Source organism: Rhipicephalus microplus, chromosome 10 (assembly GCF_043290135.1).
Source record: "Rhipicephalus microplus isolate Deutch F79 chromosome 10, USDA_Rmic, whole genome shotgun sequence".
NCBI lineage: Eukaryota > Metazoa > Arthropoda > Arachnida > Ixodida > Ixodidae > Rhipicephalus > Rhipicephalus microplus.
In genome coordinates, this window is record NC_134709.1 from 56,199,553 (window position 1) to 56,216,460 (window position 16,908).

At 45.7% G+C, this 16,908-nt stretch overlaps 1 protein-coding gene across 1 annotated transcript in view; it reads left to right on the forward strand.

Annotated features, from left to right (window-relative positions):
* LOC142774405 (uncharacterized) overlaps nt 1-15,328 on the forward strand; it is a 28,309-nt gene extending 12,981 nt beyond the window's left edge. The window contains exons 4-7 of the mRNA XM_075874769.1: nt 3,820-3,967; nt 8,917-9,087; nt 12,593-12,715; nt 15,094-15,328. Of these exons, the coding sequence (XP_075730884.1) occupies nt 3,820-3,967; nt 8,917-9,087; nt 12,593-12,715; nt 15,094-15,270 (619 nt within the window). The 3' untranslated portion in view covers nt 15,271-15,328. The remainder of the gene's footprint in view (nt 1-3,819; nt 3,968-8,916; nt 9,088-12,592; nt 12,716-15,093) is intronic.
* Nucleotides 15,329-16,908: the final 1,580 nt, after the last annotated feature.

Genomic DNA, 16,908 nt, shown 5'->3' on the forward strand with positions numbered 1-16,908 from the left:
AGTGCAGCTCATCCTTGATCACAGTTGCAATAGAGCTAACCGTAGGATGAGGTGTTGCACCAGCCTTTTGCAACTCTTCACGTACGATATTACGGATGAGTTCACGTAAGGAGTCATTGCTGGTTCCAGCGGCGGCGAAAATGTCAGCAGTGGACATGCCGCTGACTTGCCTGTCGTATAAGTTTGATCGCTGCTGCAGCAATTTTCACATTGTCACGGCTTCAGGCAAGACCTCCGCGACCGTCTTCGGAGGGCTTCGCTCGAGGCCGGCGAAAAGCTGGTCCTTGACACCGCGCATCAAGTGACGCAACTTCTTGTCCTCCGTCATTCTTGAATCTGCCCATCGGAAGAGACGCGTCATGTCTTCGACGTACGCGGTCACAGTTTCGTTTGGCGACTGGACGCGGGCAAGAATAGCTCGTTCAGCTCTTTCTTGGCGGTCAGCGCTGGCATATGTCTGCAGAAGTCTACGAGAGAATTCGGGCCACGTCGTCAGCTGCTCCTCTCGATTTTGATACCACGTGCGAGCCCCGTCTTCGAGATAGAAGTAGACACGATCCAGTTTCGCCGCGTCGTCCCACTGATTCAAGTTGGCTACGCGCTCGAAGTCCGCCAACCAGTCCTCATCGTCTTGGCGCTCCGTACCATGGAACTTCGTCGGTGCCCGTGGGTTTTCCAACGTATAGCGGTTCGACGACGTGCTTGCCGTGCCGCTTGGCAAGGTTTGTACCGAAAAGCTGGTCATGTTTGTTGACGTGATGGGAGCAGTATCGTTGACTTCTGGAGGCAATCCCCTGATTCGGCGGCTGGTCCGATGCACGGGAGTATTGACTGGCACTGGACTCGTATTACGGCTTTCTGGGGGGGTCTGCAGCACCCGTGAGACTACCCAGCACCTTCCACCAGTTTGTCACGATGAGTCACAAGTACTGGGGGATTTATTGAATGACCGGGTAGCTAGCTCTAGGACGATGCGTCAGTCGTGGCTGGCTCTCGAGCAGAGAAGAAGGCACGCGATCTTTTTTTTCCTCCAGATTGAGAGCCGCTCTTGCTGTCGACCCACTACGTGCTGGTGGCAATATTGTAGTGTAAACTACGAGTATATTTTTCTTGGAGACTCAAAGAGCGTATTTACAGTCGCACACTGACCCACTACGTCATGATTGCCTTGTTGGTTTTGTAAAATGGGTGACCTGAAAAGGTGTTGCTGTCTCAGAAAGGGAAACAAAAAGAACACACTATTGCAAATCGAGCAATAACTGTATTTGACTTCCGCCTTACAGCAACGGTGTGACTCTCGTAATAAACGAAGTAGCATTTTTTGCCGGAAGGATAATGAGAAAATTTTCATTAAACTTAAAAGGGCCCTGCAACTCTTTTTGAACGTGGCCAGGAAAATCTCGGCCGATCGATAGTCGACGTTCTCGAAATCCTGCGAGCCAAATACTATAGTGCAGTGTGAGACCCCGAAGGCGCAATAAATTCTGAAAGTCAGCTAAAAAATGTATTTCTCTTCCCTCGGCAAATCACGGAGTAAGCTCAGAAATGACAGGCCACAGCCATTGTATTGGCCACCAGCTGATTTGAGCATGGCGCACTGGATTGTTACCGGGCTCGCAGTGGAAGGCCGTGACTTGACCGCGCGTGCGTCTGGTATCGTACTGAAAATAAAAGAAAATGTTTAAGGTCCCAAGGCACGTGTGACGTATTTTTTTTTCCCGTGCGATCTCTGGCTGCTTAGCTTTGAGTGCTTGCGTGGGGTCGAGAGGAGAGAATGCAAATGGCAGCGTGCGATCAGTCATTGAAGTCTGCTAGGGCGGCTTCTGGTATTTTTGCGGTGGTAACTTCGTGAGACAGCAAGTTTCTTTATTGAATACATTTCACAAGGTTGCGCGGCTCCTTTAGCTGCTATTTCTCGGGTCCGTAGCGGGCAAGCACTTCGGTTGTGTATCTTTTACAGTGTCAAGGACAACTGTTGCCGAGTGTAGTCTTCATACTTTCCGGTTCGTGCACACTTGTGCTTTTGCTCATTGTTGTGTTGTGGATAATTTTGGACGAAGAAATTACTCGCTGGGCACCTCTTGAGCTAATATGAACTGGCCAGGCTAATAATTTAAGTGTAATGAAAGCGGACTGTTCAAGACTTCAATCATGGGACGGCAGGTCCTACGGAGCCTAAAGAGTGAACGAAAGGCATATCCATGTACGCTTTATCATATCCATGCTCGATGAAGGGCCACGCTTCGCCGCTCCAGTAGGCACTAGTTCTATAGTTTTGTGTATTGCAGTAGTGTGAATCTCGGTGTTGGAGACACAATATTAAGGGCAACTAACAGATAATGATGCCAAGGAGAGAATAGACGTGTTGTTAGAAGTAATTGCAGTGTAAATGTGAAAAAGTAAGTGGAAGAAAAGATAACTTGCAACTGTTAGGGCTGAACCCGCTACCTTCGCATAAAGCGTCAATGGCAACCACTTAGACCTAGCGAAGAAACAGCCGTATCTACAATACGGCTTCCGAACTCACTCAGTGTTCGCAGCGCACGTTGACCGCAGGAAGCGAAAGAAAATCAAAGTGAAGGGATAGAGCGAACAGGAGAAACGGTGTGAGAACAAGGTATTTTAGTACACACTGCCTTGTGATGCTTGCAAAGCGATTGGATGTTTGCGATCAAGTCTCTAGTGGCAGCACTGATTTAGTGCGCACGCACCTGCAGCAGCATCTGTGGCACTGGTGGGTAGATATAGGTAGGTCCTTGCTTTTGTCGATCTGCAACATCGCCAAGGTAATGGTTGTCAATAATGGTCGACGCGCGAGGGACTTTTATTGTAGGCGAGCGACTATTGTAGGTGACCGTTGCTGCAGACGAGTGACTAAATATCCCAGAAAAGTAAGACCAGGTGTCCAAGAGCTGTGTGTGCACTGGTCATATCCGAGCCGACACACAGTGGCCATTTTTTTTTACGAAAACCAGTTCGCCTTGATATATTCTTCTTATTCGTTCATGTAACTGATAAAAAACGATTTAAAGTTTGCTGTTTCCATGTTCACGGCACTGCAAGGGCTCCACTGTTGCTCCAACATCCCACGAAAAATTGTTAAGTTATCGCATAGCGAAAACAAATAATCAGTAAATAACACCTAGAAGGCTGCGTTATGAGACTGGTTTCGTTTTCGTGCCCAACAAGAAAGATGTCGTGGACCGAGCTTTCTGGATGGTCGACAGATGGTGTGGTACATTTTGAATATTCCCTGCTCACTGTTTTTGAGCGGACTCCTCAAGTGTGCTGCGACAGCATTTGGCTTGGCCATGCCTCCGAAACGCCACCCTGCTGCCGCCCTCTGTGCAAAGAAGCATAGTTGCATAGGTCCAATATGGTGTGTACTCTTAGCGTTCAGACGTCACGTCGGGTTAATGTCACTTGTATTTAAGAACCGTCCACTGTGGTTAGTTCATGTTGCCGTGTCGACGGCTACCATCCTCACGAGCACAAGCGTTACATGTGCAGCTTACTGCTTTTAATGTTGCTAACACTTGTTGCGGTTGGCATCGTTACGCCATGTAAATGACTGGTTACATAGAAAAAAATGTGAGTGTTCAACATATGTCTGCACACACATCACCTCTACTTATATTAAGCATAATTTAGTAACGTTGTGCTAATTGAACAGTCAACTTCCTTCCGGATGCTTGGTATTTGCGTGTTTTTTTTGTAGCACATCAGTGTAGATGATTTGTTCTCTTTGACAGCAAATATTTATCCCCCACCCCATCCTCCCCCATAAACCGTTAAAAAGCGTGTTTCGCTCAAATGCAGGAATTCCGTGGCGGACACGGTCATTGCCTACAGCTCGGTGGGATGGATCGAGGAACCGAGCGAATGCTTCAGTCACCCACCGTCTATCTTCAACAAATCGAAGTACATCGCCGGGGCTCGAAAGCAAGCTGGCCGGGCCCCCGACATTGTGAGTAAGCATGCGCCATGAGCTATGCAGTGCCCCCGGAAATTATGCAACCCTGTTGAGACGATACTTATATCCATCAGAAAAAAGTGCCAAAAAAACCTGAGGGGTGCTTGAGCTTCGCCTGTAAGAGTAGAATGCGAAAGCGTAATGGGATTCAGTGCGCATCGTTTTCACAGTATTTATGTATTTGCATTACTGCTACTATTAATTGAGAACGTTACAGTAGAAGTATAGAAGAATTTTTTAACTAAAATTATATAAAAATAAATATAGGAACAAATACATTTAAGCGTTATAATAGAAAATGGATATGATAATTACGATAAAAATTCTCATGTACTTATAATACTCAACATGTGCAATAACTAGAAATATGCGAGTTATAGATAATATACAATGCTATGATCAAACCGAAAGGCAATAGAGAGGAAAATTTATGGAGCTCTAATGAACAGTGAACAATCAAAATAATATTATTATTATCGCAGTGAAAACAACACAAAAAAGAAGAAACTTGTATTGGAAGCACCGAAAGCTTAATTAGAAATGGAGAAGCTATCGTGAATTGGATGTGGAAACAAGACAGTGGGAAAAACCTCTATCGCCTTACCTGACTGACTAGAATCTGGTTTGATGACCACGCATACATTGCGTCTTTTATGTGCATAGTTCCCTTCTGACGATGCATACATGGCGCCTGTTATGTTCACAGTTTTTTTTATCTGGGCAGTATATTCAGATAATGATTCGGAGTTGGTTGTAGGAGCGTAGGCCATTTAGCCTTGCTTCGCTTACCGTAGAACAATCTAACCGGGCCACAACGAAAAGAACGTCTTTTCAGGTTGTGGGGTCTCGATGTTGCGAGAGCTGCATGCTCTTGAAGTGAACGAACACAGTAGATTCAGTCGGGACAAACCTAAGAGGCCACATTTATTTACCTACTTTTAGGTCATCAACATCGTCAGCCAAAATATTACACTTAAATTGTGCTCAATACGCTAAAAGCGGCCGTATAGAATATTACGCAACACTCAACAACATGATAAACACAAAAACACACACAAGGTGGCTTCGCCAATGCTTGACTCACCACGAGGGCCCGCGGCAGGCGACCCGCGCTGCCTTACTCCGCGGGCCCACACGAGGGAGAACAGTTCGCGCCAACCGCCACCCTCCAAAGAGACGCGCTCGTCTCTTCCGTGCCGCCACTAAGGCTTTCCACCAGGCATCACTGCCAGCGCCACCGTTCTAACCATGATGATGATGGTGGTGATAAACGCTCACGAGCACAACGCCACCTACCACCCGGTAGTTGTGACCCCGGACTGCGGCCTCGCGAGACCTGCCAAGAGGCACAAACAACTCTACAAGGGGTGTTAGCACCCACACATCTCCCTACCCTATTTCAAACCATATCCCGAAACGAACAAAGAAATCTGCTAAAAGCTTTAACAAAAGATGACAACACACGTCCCTAAAGAATGTCCTTGCACCACCACACCGCCACCGGTCGACACTGCTGCACTGTCCGGCTCGACGACTTCACCCCAGTACCAGTCTTGCAACAGCAACGTTGCCGTCGGGCCGAAGAACGCGTCTTCTGGTTGCGACTAGCACACACGAGGGCGCCGGACAGCAGGCAGTCGCGCAGGTTCCAGGCATGTCCATCGCCCAATCTCACATTTCTAGCCAACGGCGAAGACGACGTCCGGAAGACAGTGAGCCGCGGGTTACATCACTCCCGCTGTGTACACTCAAAGCACTACACGGAACAATGCAGTAGGGCAAAGGGAAGAGAGCTTCGAGCTCCTCACCCCCGTGGTACGATGGTAAGTGCTTCTAGAAATTACATCGGTGGCGGCCGAGATGCTCAGCTCCAAGAAAAGAAAGGTTACTTTCTAAACTCGTGCATCGCAAGATAAAAACATAAGTGAGAGAAGCAGAGTGCGACGCCTCAACGCCACGATCCACCTAGTTGTGCCACGTGCAGCAGGTGGATGCGCAGAGACTTTGGCCTAATGAGTCGCTCGACAACAACCGCCATCCACCCAACGCCCAGCCTAGGCGCAGAAGAGGCAGCCGCAAGGAGACACTCACCCAGTAAGGTAGCCCTACTCGTTCGACCCACACAGCAGCTCACCGAGCTATCGACGCCCACCGTCCCGGACGGTGTCACGACGCCCCGGCATCGAACCGGAAGACAAGACAGTAACGACGCCTGACTCTCTGAGCGCAAAAGAGATACAAGAAGCTATTTAAAAAAATTAAGACCACCCACAAGGCTCCCCTACTCACTCGCTTAGGACTTAGCCTATAGTACATGTGTTCTAAGCTTTGCTCACCCCAGGATGCAGACTGCATGGATCTCGTCCCAACTGAACAACGTTCTTCAAAACTAATCACAATAAAAAAACACTTCTGAGCAGGAAAAAAAAAACTCAACGTGCCTACAAGTTCAAACACGTCACAACAAGTGATCTCCTTGCTCTCAACAAAGCACACCACCGGCGCTAGCAGCGCAAGTCCCCCTAGGTCTACTCTACCACATATCTAAAAACAAGCATCCCGAACCGCGAAAACTGACACCCTATGCTCCAAGAGCTCAACGTTGGGCAGCCAGTGTGGGGTCTTGATATTGGGAGAGCCTCACGCTTTTTGATTGAATGGACACAGTAGACGCAGTCGGAACGACCCAAACAGCCCACATTTATTTAAGTACTTTTAGATCGACAATATCGTCAGCCGAATTTATATACATGAATTGTGACAACACGCTAAAAACAACCTTACACAACATTACGAAACACTCAACAACATAATAAACAAAAGAACACTCACAGGGTGGCTTCGCCAACGCTTGACTCACCACGAAGGGCCCGGGCAGACGACCCGCTAAGTCATACTCCGCGGGCCCCCGCGAGAGAGAACCGTTCGCGCAACCGGCACCTGCCAAAGAGACCCGCTCCTCTCTCGCGTGCCGCCATTAAAGCTTTCCACCAGGCGTCCTTACCACTGCCACCGTTCTAACCATGATGATGATGGTGGCGACAAACGCTTACGAGCAAAATGCCGCCTACCACTCGAAAGTTGCGACCCCTGCTGCGGCTTCTGCGCAGGACAGAAGCGCCATGAGGCGCCAGCAACATTAAAGAGGGTGTTAGCACCCCCATTACGTAACATTGGCCGTTTTGAACTATCTTGCATTGCGTGCAATATGCCAACCAAGCTACAGTTATTCCTTTTGGAAATGGATCAAGTACCCACCACGCGTGCGTAAGACAGTACGCGCCATTCGCAGCAGTAGGCTTTCTTGACGCTTATGCTGATAATGATGATTATTTGAACCTAGGAAAACTGTACGACTTGGCGTGTGGGTACAACATGATTATGAGTTAAAATGAGTGCAATCGACAGGAATGTACAGACGAGAGGACACGTGTCGAAGCGTTCGTGTTAACGATGCTGGTGGCTGCACATATGTATACAAATCTTTTCGCATCAAAGTTTTGTGTGGCTGCGTATGTTTGCGTTCTGTTGAAATGATCTGGTAAAATGTTATTGATGTTCACTGTCTGTGAGTATAATTTTTCTAAACACACGTGATCTTAGTACTGTGGTGACGTAGGTGGAAAATAATAATAAATACGTTTGAATGTAAATAGGTATTCGCTCCTTAGTTTTCTTCAAGAAACGCAAACCATTGTCCCAGCTTGTCACCAGCACATGTTGGCCTTGTTGAACTCTTCAAATACTTCACTGCCCACTAGTCTACCGATTTACCTTGGAATGCGCATATAGTTTACACAATCGATAGAACCAATATTATGTTAAATTTCATTAAAAGGAGTATCAAGCCTGGCTCCAAGAGTCTTCAAGAAGCTTTGTATGTCACTTATGTATGATCAAGCATTGAATATGCATGAAGAGTACAGGATATGCAAAATCTAACTCTAATTCTTGAACTGGAGCTCATACAAAGTCGTGCTGCACGCTCTGTTAGTGCCAATTACGACTTGGGTTCCAGTATTATGTGCCTTGAAAGTGACTCAGGTTAGAACATAGTTCGACACCGAAGAACAATTTTTACTCAATTTTCGAGGGGGGGGGGACAAAACTCACAATCACCAAAGTTTATACGTGTTGAACCCATGGTACGTATCCCATTCAAATGACCATTGGAAGAAAATACCTTAAAAGCTATCACACCCAAGTTTTTGTTGTATTTTTTACTATTAGGGAATGAAATAACCTGTCTATGTGCGTCGTCTACCGCCTTTAAGTGACATCTTGTTCTTCACAACAAAATGTCTGGTTTGCGTGAATGCGCAGACACAGCTGCTCAAATGTGCTTCATCGGTTTCCACTATACAACTCTCAGGCTTCTTCTGAACACTTTCAAAAAGGCTCAGTTCTTAATTTAGGCTAAATAATAAAATAATGTTTAGCAGAATAGAAATTGTTCTTCATCGGAGCGCGCTGTGGTGCATGTTATAAGCCATGCTTTGCCGGTTCCGCAATCATTCAGCATCTAAATAACCCACTCATGAAAGAAATCAATGAGGCTTATCCGCATTAATTAAAAAGATCTGAGCATTAGGCACCATTTAGTATCATTGTCGCAGAGCAAACTGGCTTATCTTCAGGCGTCACATGGCATAAGGTATTATGCCGTGTACATGTTAAGGTTTTTTCTCATTTCATTTTTTTCTTTGATATGCACGTGACGTTTAGTAAAAAAATGTGTTCTTTTCAATAAATTTTTTCCAAGCAAGGACCTGTGCCGTTGTTTTTTTTTCTTCGTTATCACCTGTTGCGGTGATGCTAAAATGAAAAAAATTAAGTAAAAAAATAATAAGAGGAAAGCTCTCATTGGTGTGCGTGTGTAGAGTAAGTTCACGTAGTGAAACGTCACAAACGTTTTTCTATTCGGCTGCAATTTCTGGGCGCAGTTTACTGTTTCAAGATTGATGACGGCAGACAAGCGGTTCAAAACCGCCGTTAAGGTGGGCCTGTCATTCGAGCTGGGCACGCTAATCTACGAGGTGAAGGAGAAGGCTATTAACTTCGATATGGTCAACGCGCCTTGCAAATCACTGTACGTCGCCAGCCTGGACGCTGTGGTAAGTTTTTTGTCATTCTTCTTTCTACCATGAGCGCAGTCTTTCAAAGTGCTCATTTTCTGTTCAGAGATGCGTTGTACCATTTTCGGTAAAACGCTTTTATTTGAATTATTTGCATGAACGATACAAAGTTGAACACCTTAAAGAAGTTCTAGAAAAGTAATAAGTGCACCATTTGCTGTCTTCTTAACATTTTTACTACCTTTTGCTAACGTTTTCTTTTTGAGAAATAGTAAATTTTTTTTCTAATACGTAGTGTTGAAGGGTTAGACGTTACAACTTGCGTACGTGACGAGTTAGTAAGCGTTGCTTCCTTCTTCGAATGCTGCATGTCATTCTATAATCCTGGCAGTCAAATGAAACTTTCGACAAACTACAATTTTCGTAGTTGTCGTATATATTCACAGCTTCATTCTACGCCAAGGCATGCCTATAGGTGCCGGTAGCGAGGTATGAAAATGCGTGTGCCGCACGTCACGTGCAAGTATTAAAATCTGATTCCATGGTTAGCTCAACCTGTACAACGTGTGCTACCCCGTAGTAGAGACATATTATTGTTTGGGTAGAAGAAGACGTAGAAGCATTGATTGTATTTACATTCGTATGTGCGTGAGTGCACACTGTTTTCTGTTGAATTCATTGTGGTGTACTAAGAGAACACAATAAAACATGGCCTGACTTTATCTATGTTTGTCAGCGAAGTAAAACGACAAACGTTTTATGAATATTTCCCTCTGGCTAGTAACTGCAAGTAGTAAGTGTCATGGTGATAAAGTTACAAACTCAGTAGTTACTCTATGTCGGTGAATGTCGTGACGAGCGCTTACTACCTCAAAGCTAGTAAATACCACTGCTTCTAAGAATGTGTACTTGCGTAGTCAGAAGTTATACTAAAAAAGTAATTCCGAATAGTGTGACGTTGACGTTTGCTAGTGATTCATTCAACTCTTTGATGTTGTCTCTTGCCTTCTTGCGAAAGGCTCCCACTTCTGTGTTAATATACTCATTGGTCCCAGCTACTGATAGCTGCTCAGCGCTTCCAGCTACCAAATTTGAACGCTCGCAGGTGCATGATAGTTCTGGAGCCATCTGTGGAAAAATATCGAAGCTGCCGAGCACCTTGTGTTTCAAAAAAAAAAATAAGTAGAGATGACAGTGCCACTTCATTTTAAGGCGTTCTAGAGTCTTCGAAGTGGTGACAATGAAACATCCACAGCTCCGCAATATTGCTCCAGGGTCATGTCTCATAATACAGTGGATAAACATGCCCATGATCATTTTCGTGCAGAATTAGCTGGCACATTCAGCCCATTTTTAATGCACGGCAAATGAGTGTCTAGATGCGGCAGTGCTTCCTCTTTGCAGTGCGTTGTTCCACTGTGAGTAGGCGGGATGTGTTCTTCGTGTTTTTGTGTGGGGGGGGGGGGGGAGCATATTTGTCTGTTCTGTATGCATGGGGGAGTTTCCTCGAATCCTGTCACTGAAACAAACTTTGGAGCTTGAAAAAATTCAGAGTGTTGTAACAAGCTTGTCAAATCAGCGAATGTCGGAACCTGTAGTTGCGACACACGGTTTCGTGTGTATGCTGCGAAGAAGACGAAGGCAACGCAAACGCATAATCTTTTCAATGGAGGCGCAGGAAGCAAACAAGAAGCAGTCGCTAGCATGCGGTATCGAAAAGATTTTACATGCTGTGCTCACTCTTCATCTGTGCGCCACGATTTGTATATTGGACACCCGAAGGCGAAAGCCAATGGGTTGGGCTACCTTGCTATATTCATCATTATTATCGAAAAGAAGCATTATGTTGTTGGCTATGAATACCATGATTTTTGGTGTCGTTTGATTTGTAGGATGACTACGTCATAGTCTCTTTTCCTTTCCAATGAGGCATGTAAGACTTTCGCATTATTAAATCCCCCTCAAAAAAGAAATGAAGATGCTATTCGCTCGGAGATACTAAAAAGGAAAACAATTATTGCGTATTAGCAAAGCTTAATTACGTAATGATAAAAACCAGCCTCTTACCGCAATACGGTGCTTGGTATGTGAGAGAACGTGCGAAAACAAAATACTACGAATGGAGACGCCGCTTGGAGATTCCCGTACCAAACACCATGACGTCATAAATTTTGAACGTGTCTAGTAGACACAACGCAACTTCTATTCAAGGAAAATGAGGTACATTGTCATCTGGGCGTGCCAAACACCTAGCTTTAGGCTGCAAGACATTTCAGTGAGCCATCGTCACTCAAATACTGAAAAAGTTCATTTTGCAATTTTTGACGTCATCTGAGAATAAAAAAGCCTGAAAATTAAAAAAATGAAACGTGAACTTTATTTTCTACGCTAATGATCAACTTATAATAGAAAAATATTGCATTAGAGTTCTCAGAGTATATTTCATAAATGTAAACCATTTTTGTTTCTACTTAGTGTTCTGTTAAGCGCGTAGCGTATGTGGAATTGCGAGTGCCTTTGGATTCATGGTCACCTGCTTCGTAGTCACATACGTTTGCCTGTGGAACTGTCAAGGCATGTGTTGTGACGTTGCCTTCAGGAAGACAGTCATTAATATCTTTACGTGGATTGGTATTTGTAACTCCACAGCTCGTCACTTTGAATTCGTGCAGGTGTGTTCCAACAAACCAGCTTTTATTTGTTTGGCACACTTTATTTTGCGGCATTACTTTGGATAGAATATGTTTGAATCTAGATGTAAATAACCTTTTAGTTGTGTATGCTCAGAAAGTGTTTGTTCTGGGGGAATGTCATCTTTCATATCGTAGCTGTTTTTAGTGGAGACATCCCTGTCCGTTGGCGTAGCGGTGCTCACGTGGTCTTGCGGCTGGGAGAGAGTGAGACTTGGTGGAACTGGCACGGGTGCGCTGTGCCAATATAGATGAGGGTGAAGCGTGGCGCATCGAGTGAAACGATAACAGGCACGCGTATATTGCTGAAGGTGAGCCTGAAGAGCGAAATCAGCTTCACTGTTTCCGGGCAATGTTTGCGAAGCGGAGCGTGCCGCACAACTTTTAAGAGTGAAGCTCCTTAAGCCCTCACCCCGCCATCGCCGATGCATCAGCGCTGGCACCTGTCACCCACCTGCCACTCGCATTCTCTTTCTCCGTTTCTGTCCTCTTCGTTCAACGGAGCAAACGCGCGAAACCGCCACTTCGCCCTGTCGTCTTGAACGCCGTGTCATTTTCAGAGTTCCCCCTTCGCCAAGTGGTTGGCTCATTGCTTGGGCAGGCTCGCGCTGCTCGGCACGCACCACACACTCACTCACTCACTCAGCCGTTCCCAGCCTCCGATCGCGCAGCAGACCTGCTTCCCGCCCTACCACCTTCACGAAAGCCAGCAGCAAGATCAGGCGCATAGCCATTGACGTCTCATTCATACATGAAACAACTGCTAGTTTTTCGCGTTTACTTCTATTTGTATTTTGTATTCTTTCTTTCGTGGTCGTTGCTATAAAGAGTAATAATGTTCAAATGATTTTCAGCCGTGCAGGAACGATCCGTATTCAATGCGAGGCGAGCTATTTCAAGGCGTCAATGTGGCTGAACTCAGAGACTTCAGGAAAACGATCATTCTCTTTGAGGACGACATCACCATCGCACAAAAGGTGAGTTCTCGACCGAATGTGCTGGTGAGGGCTCCACCTCCACAATTTGCTCCGAATACGTGCTGTAGCATTTTCCGAGACCGTAACCACTCATCCAACGTGGAAGCCGTGATTATATTTTAATGAAACCAAGAAACACTGAACCTTAAAATAACAGAAGAGACGTTCTTTTCCACTGTAGCATGATGATTGTGAGATAGCATGAAAGTAATTAGGCCAAGGTAAACATCAACTCGCCCCAGCTATCAATTTAACCTACAACTTTCAGATAACAGTGCCGATGCTTCATCATTTGAGCCATAGTGGCGGTAACATTCCATCCATTTTTGTGGATTAGAAAGTTGGTAGGAAAGCACTTCCCGTCCTTGCTTAATCGTTAGAGCAATGAGTACGTGATACGAGGGTGGTAGTTGCGGTCCCAACATATGCCACATTGCGTTTTCATGCACTTTATTTATTTTCAATTTATGCCATAATTGTTGTATTTCAATTAGAAGCTGTAGAGTAAGGATGAACACGTACCAAGTGGATCGCTCGATCTAATTCTAAGTTGAAAAGTACAAATTATGTCCCTTATACTTTAGTTTAATTTAGAATAAGCCAGCAGAGCTGTACAATGAGGTGGTAGAAAATGTAACGCGAGGAACGCACAATCCGTGCCACGCGAAGCAAAGTCAGAAGTGGTGATGGAGATAGAAAGACTGAAATGACGCTCTTTTTTGTCAAGGTCGCTTTTTCCGTAGGTGGCCCGCGTGGTTATTGTGCTCGACGCGAAAGTGATGGGATCGCATACGGGCCGAGGTGTCCGCATTATTAAAGTGAACACTTAGATTTACGTGCTCGTTATAGAACGACCACCAGGTCAAAATTTCTTGAGCCCTCCACTGTGACGTATCTCATAACGAGATCACACTTTTGGGTCTATAAACCCCAACAATTATCTGCATGTGTTGGTTTTTGTATTGTTCTGATAGCATTCATGTGAACAGTCTCGGCTGCTTTTTACCGTTGCCAACGCTTCCGTCCTGCACCATATATGTATATATAGAAACACTCCAGAAAGAAAAAAAAAAGACGCCCGCGCTCGGCACCCAACTTGTCGCGATGCGCCAACGCGCGCACATCTCCCACGCGTATACTTTGCCCCACGCAAGGGGTCGGAAGGGTTAGGAGCTTGTGCACTCGCTCTTATTTTTCGGTGGGCAGAATCGTGTGCCTTGGCCTTTCACCGCAATGATTGCGTTACTTGCCTGGGCCACAAAGGTCAACTTCGCTCGCTGGGCAGGCCCCGTTTGCGTAAAGAGCGCGCTTTTCAAACACACCAAAGTAACACCTGTGGCACTCGGTAGTTCGCATTCATACTTGTACCTGTAATACGTTTTGTTCGTCGTTTTTGTTCAAACGGAGTTTTAGGCATCGAGTTGTAAACGTTGTTAGTTAGCTCTCGTCATGTGTGTGCTGTTTTCGTGCGTCATTTGTGCGTGAGCAGCGCGCTGCATGTTTCGATCTGCTAGTCGTTCAAGCATTACGTTGCAAGTTATTGCTGTCGCATTTATTGCATCTCTCTTGCGGTAAAACTGTGACTTTTCTTTTTGCGATTGCTGTTATAAGAACCAACAGGACAGCTTCTTGCTGTGGCTGCTATGTTCCGCGTAAATTTCCCATCGATCACGTCCCCTTGCAAAGGTATGTTTTACCCGCGAATAAAAGCTCATCGGCGAAGCCAATGAACGCTGTTAAAGTAGAGATATAAGGAGTTGACCCATCTCCTTGAACGTAAAAAGCATAGCACCACCCCGCGTTCGAGGCCTGCCAAAGCTTGCAACTCAAGCAGACAGGAAATGATCCGTCCGTCTTCCATGGGCATAAAGAAGCGTGGGGTTGGGGGGTGGGGGAGGGGGTATAGGGCTGCTTGAGCAAGCAGCAACTGTGAACTTTGACTTTGAGGGTGCTGTCGCATTGGCTGGCACGCGCGCTATCTCGGCAGGCATTCCAGGCGGCACGTCTACTATTCCACCTGCAGCGCTGTCAACGTGAAGAGACTGTGGGGGAAAGCTCTTCTCTCCTAGGTGTGGTCGTCTTCGTTCAGACCAGCGTTTTGTAGAGTAACGTGAGACCGTAGCTGAAAGATCTAGCTGCCAGCTTTACTTGGTATAATATTAAAATATATGGTTTTGTTTCATCCTTGCGACGAAGCTGACTTTTTCCTGTAATTATCCGTACTTCACTCGGCATATCCTTCGTTAGACATGTACCAATTCGGAGAGCAAAAAGTTCATCTAAAACAGTTCGACGAGGGTGTGTGTGAAAGGGAAGCATGGCTCGCATCCTCTTTCCTTGTAATGCTACTATGTATTTCCACTTGCGCACGCGTGCAGTGCAGACAGCTGGCCCTGAGATCCACCAACCTGCGGTTCGGGATGGCGTTGCTCCTGGTGAACGCACACCTCGGCGATTTCTCCGTTAACAGCACTTGTGCGGCATACGGCGAGAAAGACCGGGAGGATCCGTTCTGGCGCATCAAGGTTATTAGGACCGAGCTCAACATTCCATGAAGCCCGGGACTTACGACTTCGTACGCAGAGTGGTGTTGCGTAGCATCGTTTATTGTTACAGCTGCGTTATAACGTGCTATATAGAACTCATACGTTTACTATTCTTTGTTATGAAACCAAATATAACTATAGCAGTTACTTTGAACGCCTATTTGAGGATGTTCACCAGAAGACTCGTAGAGGATAATTGTGTGAAATTCGTGGATTGCATTCAAAACGACTAAACGCGGCAGGGGAAAGTTGGCACAATTGCTAAGAAATCAAACTCTCTGCAAGTGTGAAGTGTAGGCAGCAGTGACACGTGGTTCAGTGCTGGGCGATTCGAGCGCGGTACACGAATTGTCGGCTAGCGGTCAGGGTAAGAACATTCGTGACGCGCACGGTGACTGACAGCATCTGGCAGACACTCGCTGGCAGAGCACTGCTTGCCCTATAGCTTCGAAACACTGCTCTAACATAAAAGAAACCTACGGTAACGTGCCAAGCCACGCGAAGCGGCTAAAGCCATGGTGTTATGAACGATTGCAGCGCTCCAACAGTGCAACCGAGAACCACACAATTGAAGGGCTGTCTACTAAATGCAGTGACCATGATTCGCAAACGTTCTCGCCTTCAATGTCAGCCTCGCGTCCAGCCTCCATGTTCTCTGAATATAGCGCTCAATTGCCCAGCACTGTAAACGCGCGCTGATGAACTCGTAAACGTTTTGAATAAGTGTAGCGTTTCTTTGCAGTGCAAGTAACTTAGTGCCGTTTGCGCTTGTACATGCGCGTGATCGGCCTACTACTTATGTAATGTTCAACTCGACGCAGACTGTGCTAGGCTGTTTGAGAAGATATTTCCTTCACGCACCGGTTATTAATACAGAGTTTACGAGTGTGTCAATCGTTAAACTCGTGTAGCATTACTACAAGCCAGAGATTCTTACTATCCAAATAAAAAAATGAATAAATTTGTTGTATTTTGTGAGTTTCACACCTTTAAAGGGTCCTGAAACACCTTTTCAAGTAAACATGAATTGATTTCGCTAGAAGAGCCTCACGAACTCAACCCCGCAAAATTTTTAGAATCCATCCAGTGCGAGGGGAGTTACACAAAGATTTGTCGCATGCTGCAATTGAATTCTCTCTCGTCCCGTCAAAGCACTGAAAGCTAAGCAGGGAGCTACGCCAGGGGCAAAGAAAATACGTCACGCGTGCCTGGTGACCTTGAGCACTTTTCTTTCTTTTCTTTGAATGCGAGGCTTTGTCAGTGTAATCGCGTGCGCACGCGTGGACAAGTCGCGGCCTCCCGCCGCGATCTCTGTAACGACCAAGTGCGCCATGTTCGAATAAACTAATGGCTTATTGATGGCCTTCCTACAAGTGATTGTTGAGCGTCTTCCGTCATTTTTCGAGAGAAAAGAAAGGAAGTTTTAGCTTATTTTGATAATTTGTTGTGAATTCTAGGCCAAGTACTGGCGCGGGTGACACTACTTTAGTTTTTCAAGGACTTTACTAGACCCTGCTGTGAAGACTGTTGCAGCCTAAGACAGCGGAGACCATATTTATTTATTTTATTGATGTATTTATTTATTTATTTATTTATTTATTTATTTATTTATTTACAAGATACTGCAGACACAGTAAGGATCCAAGC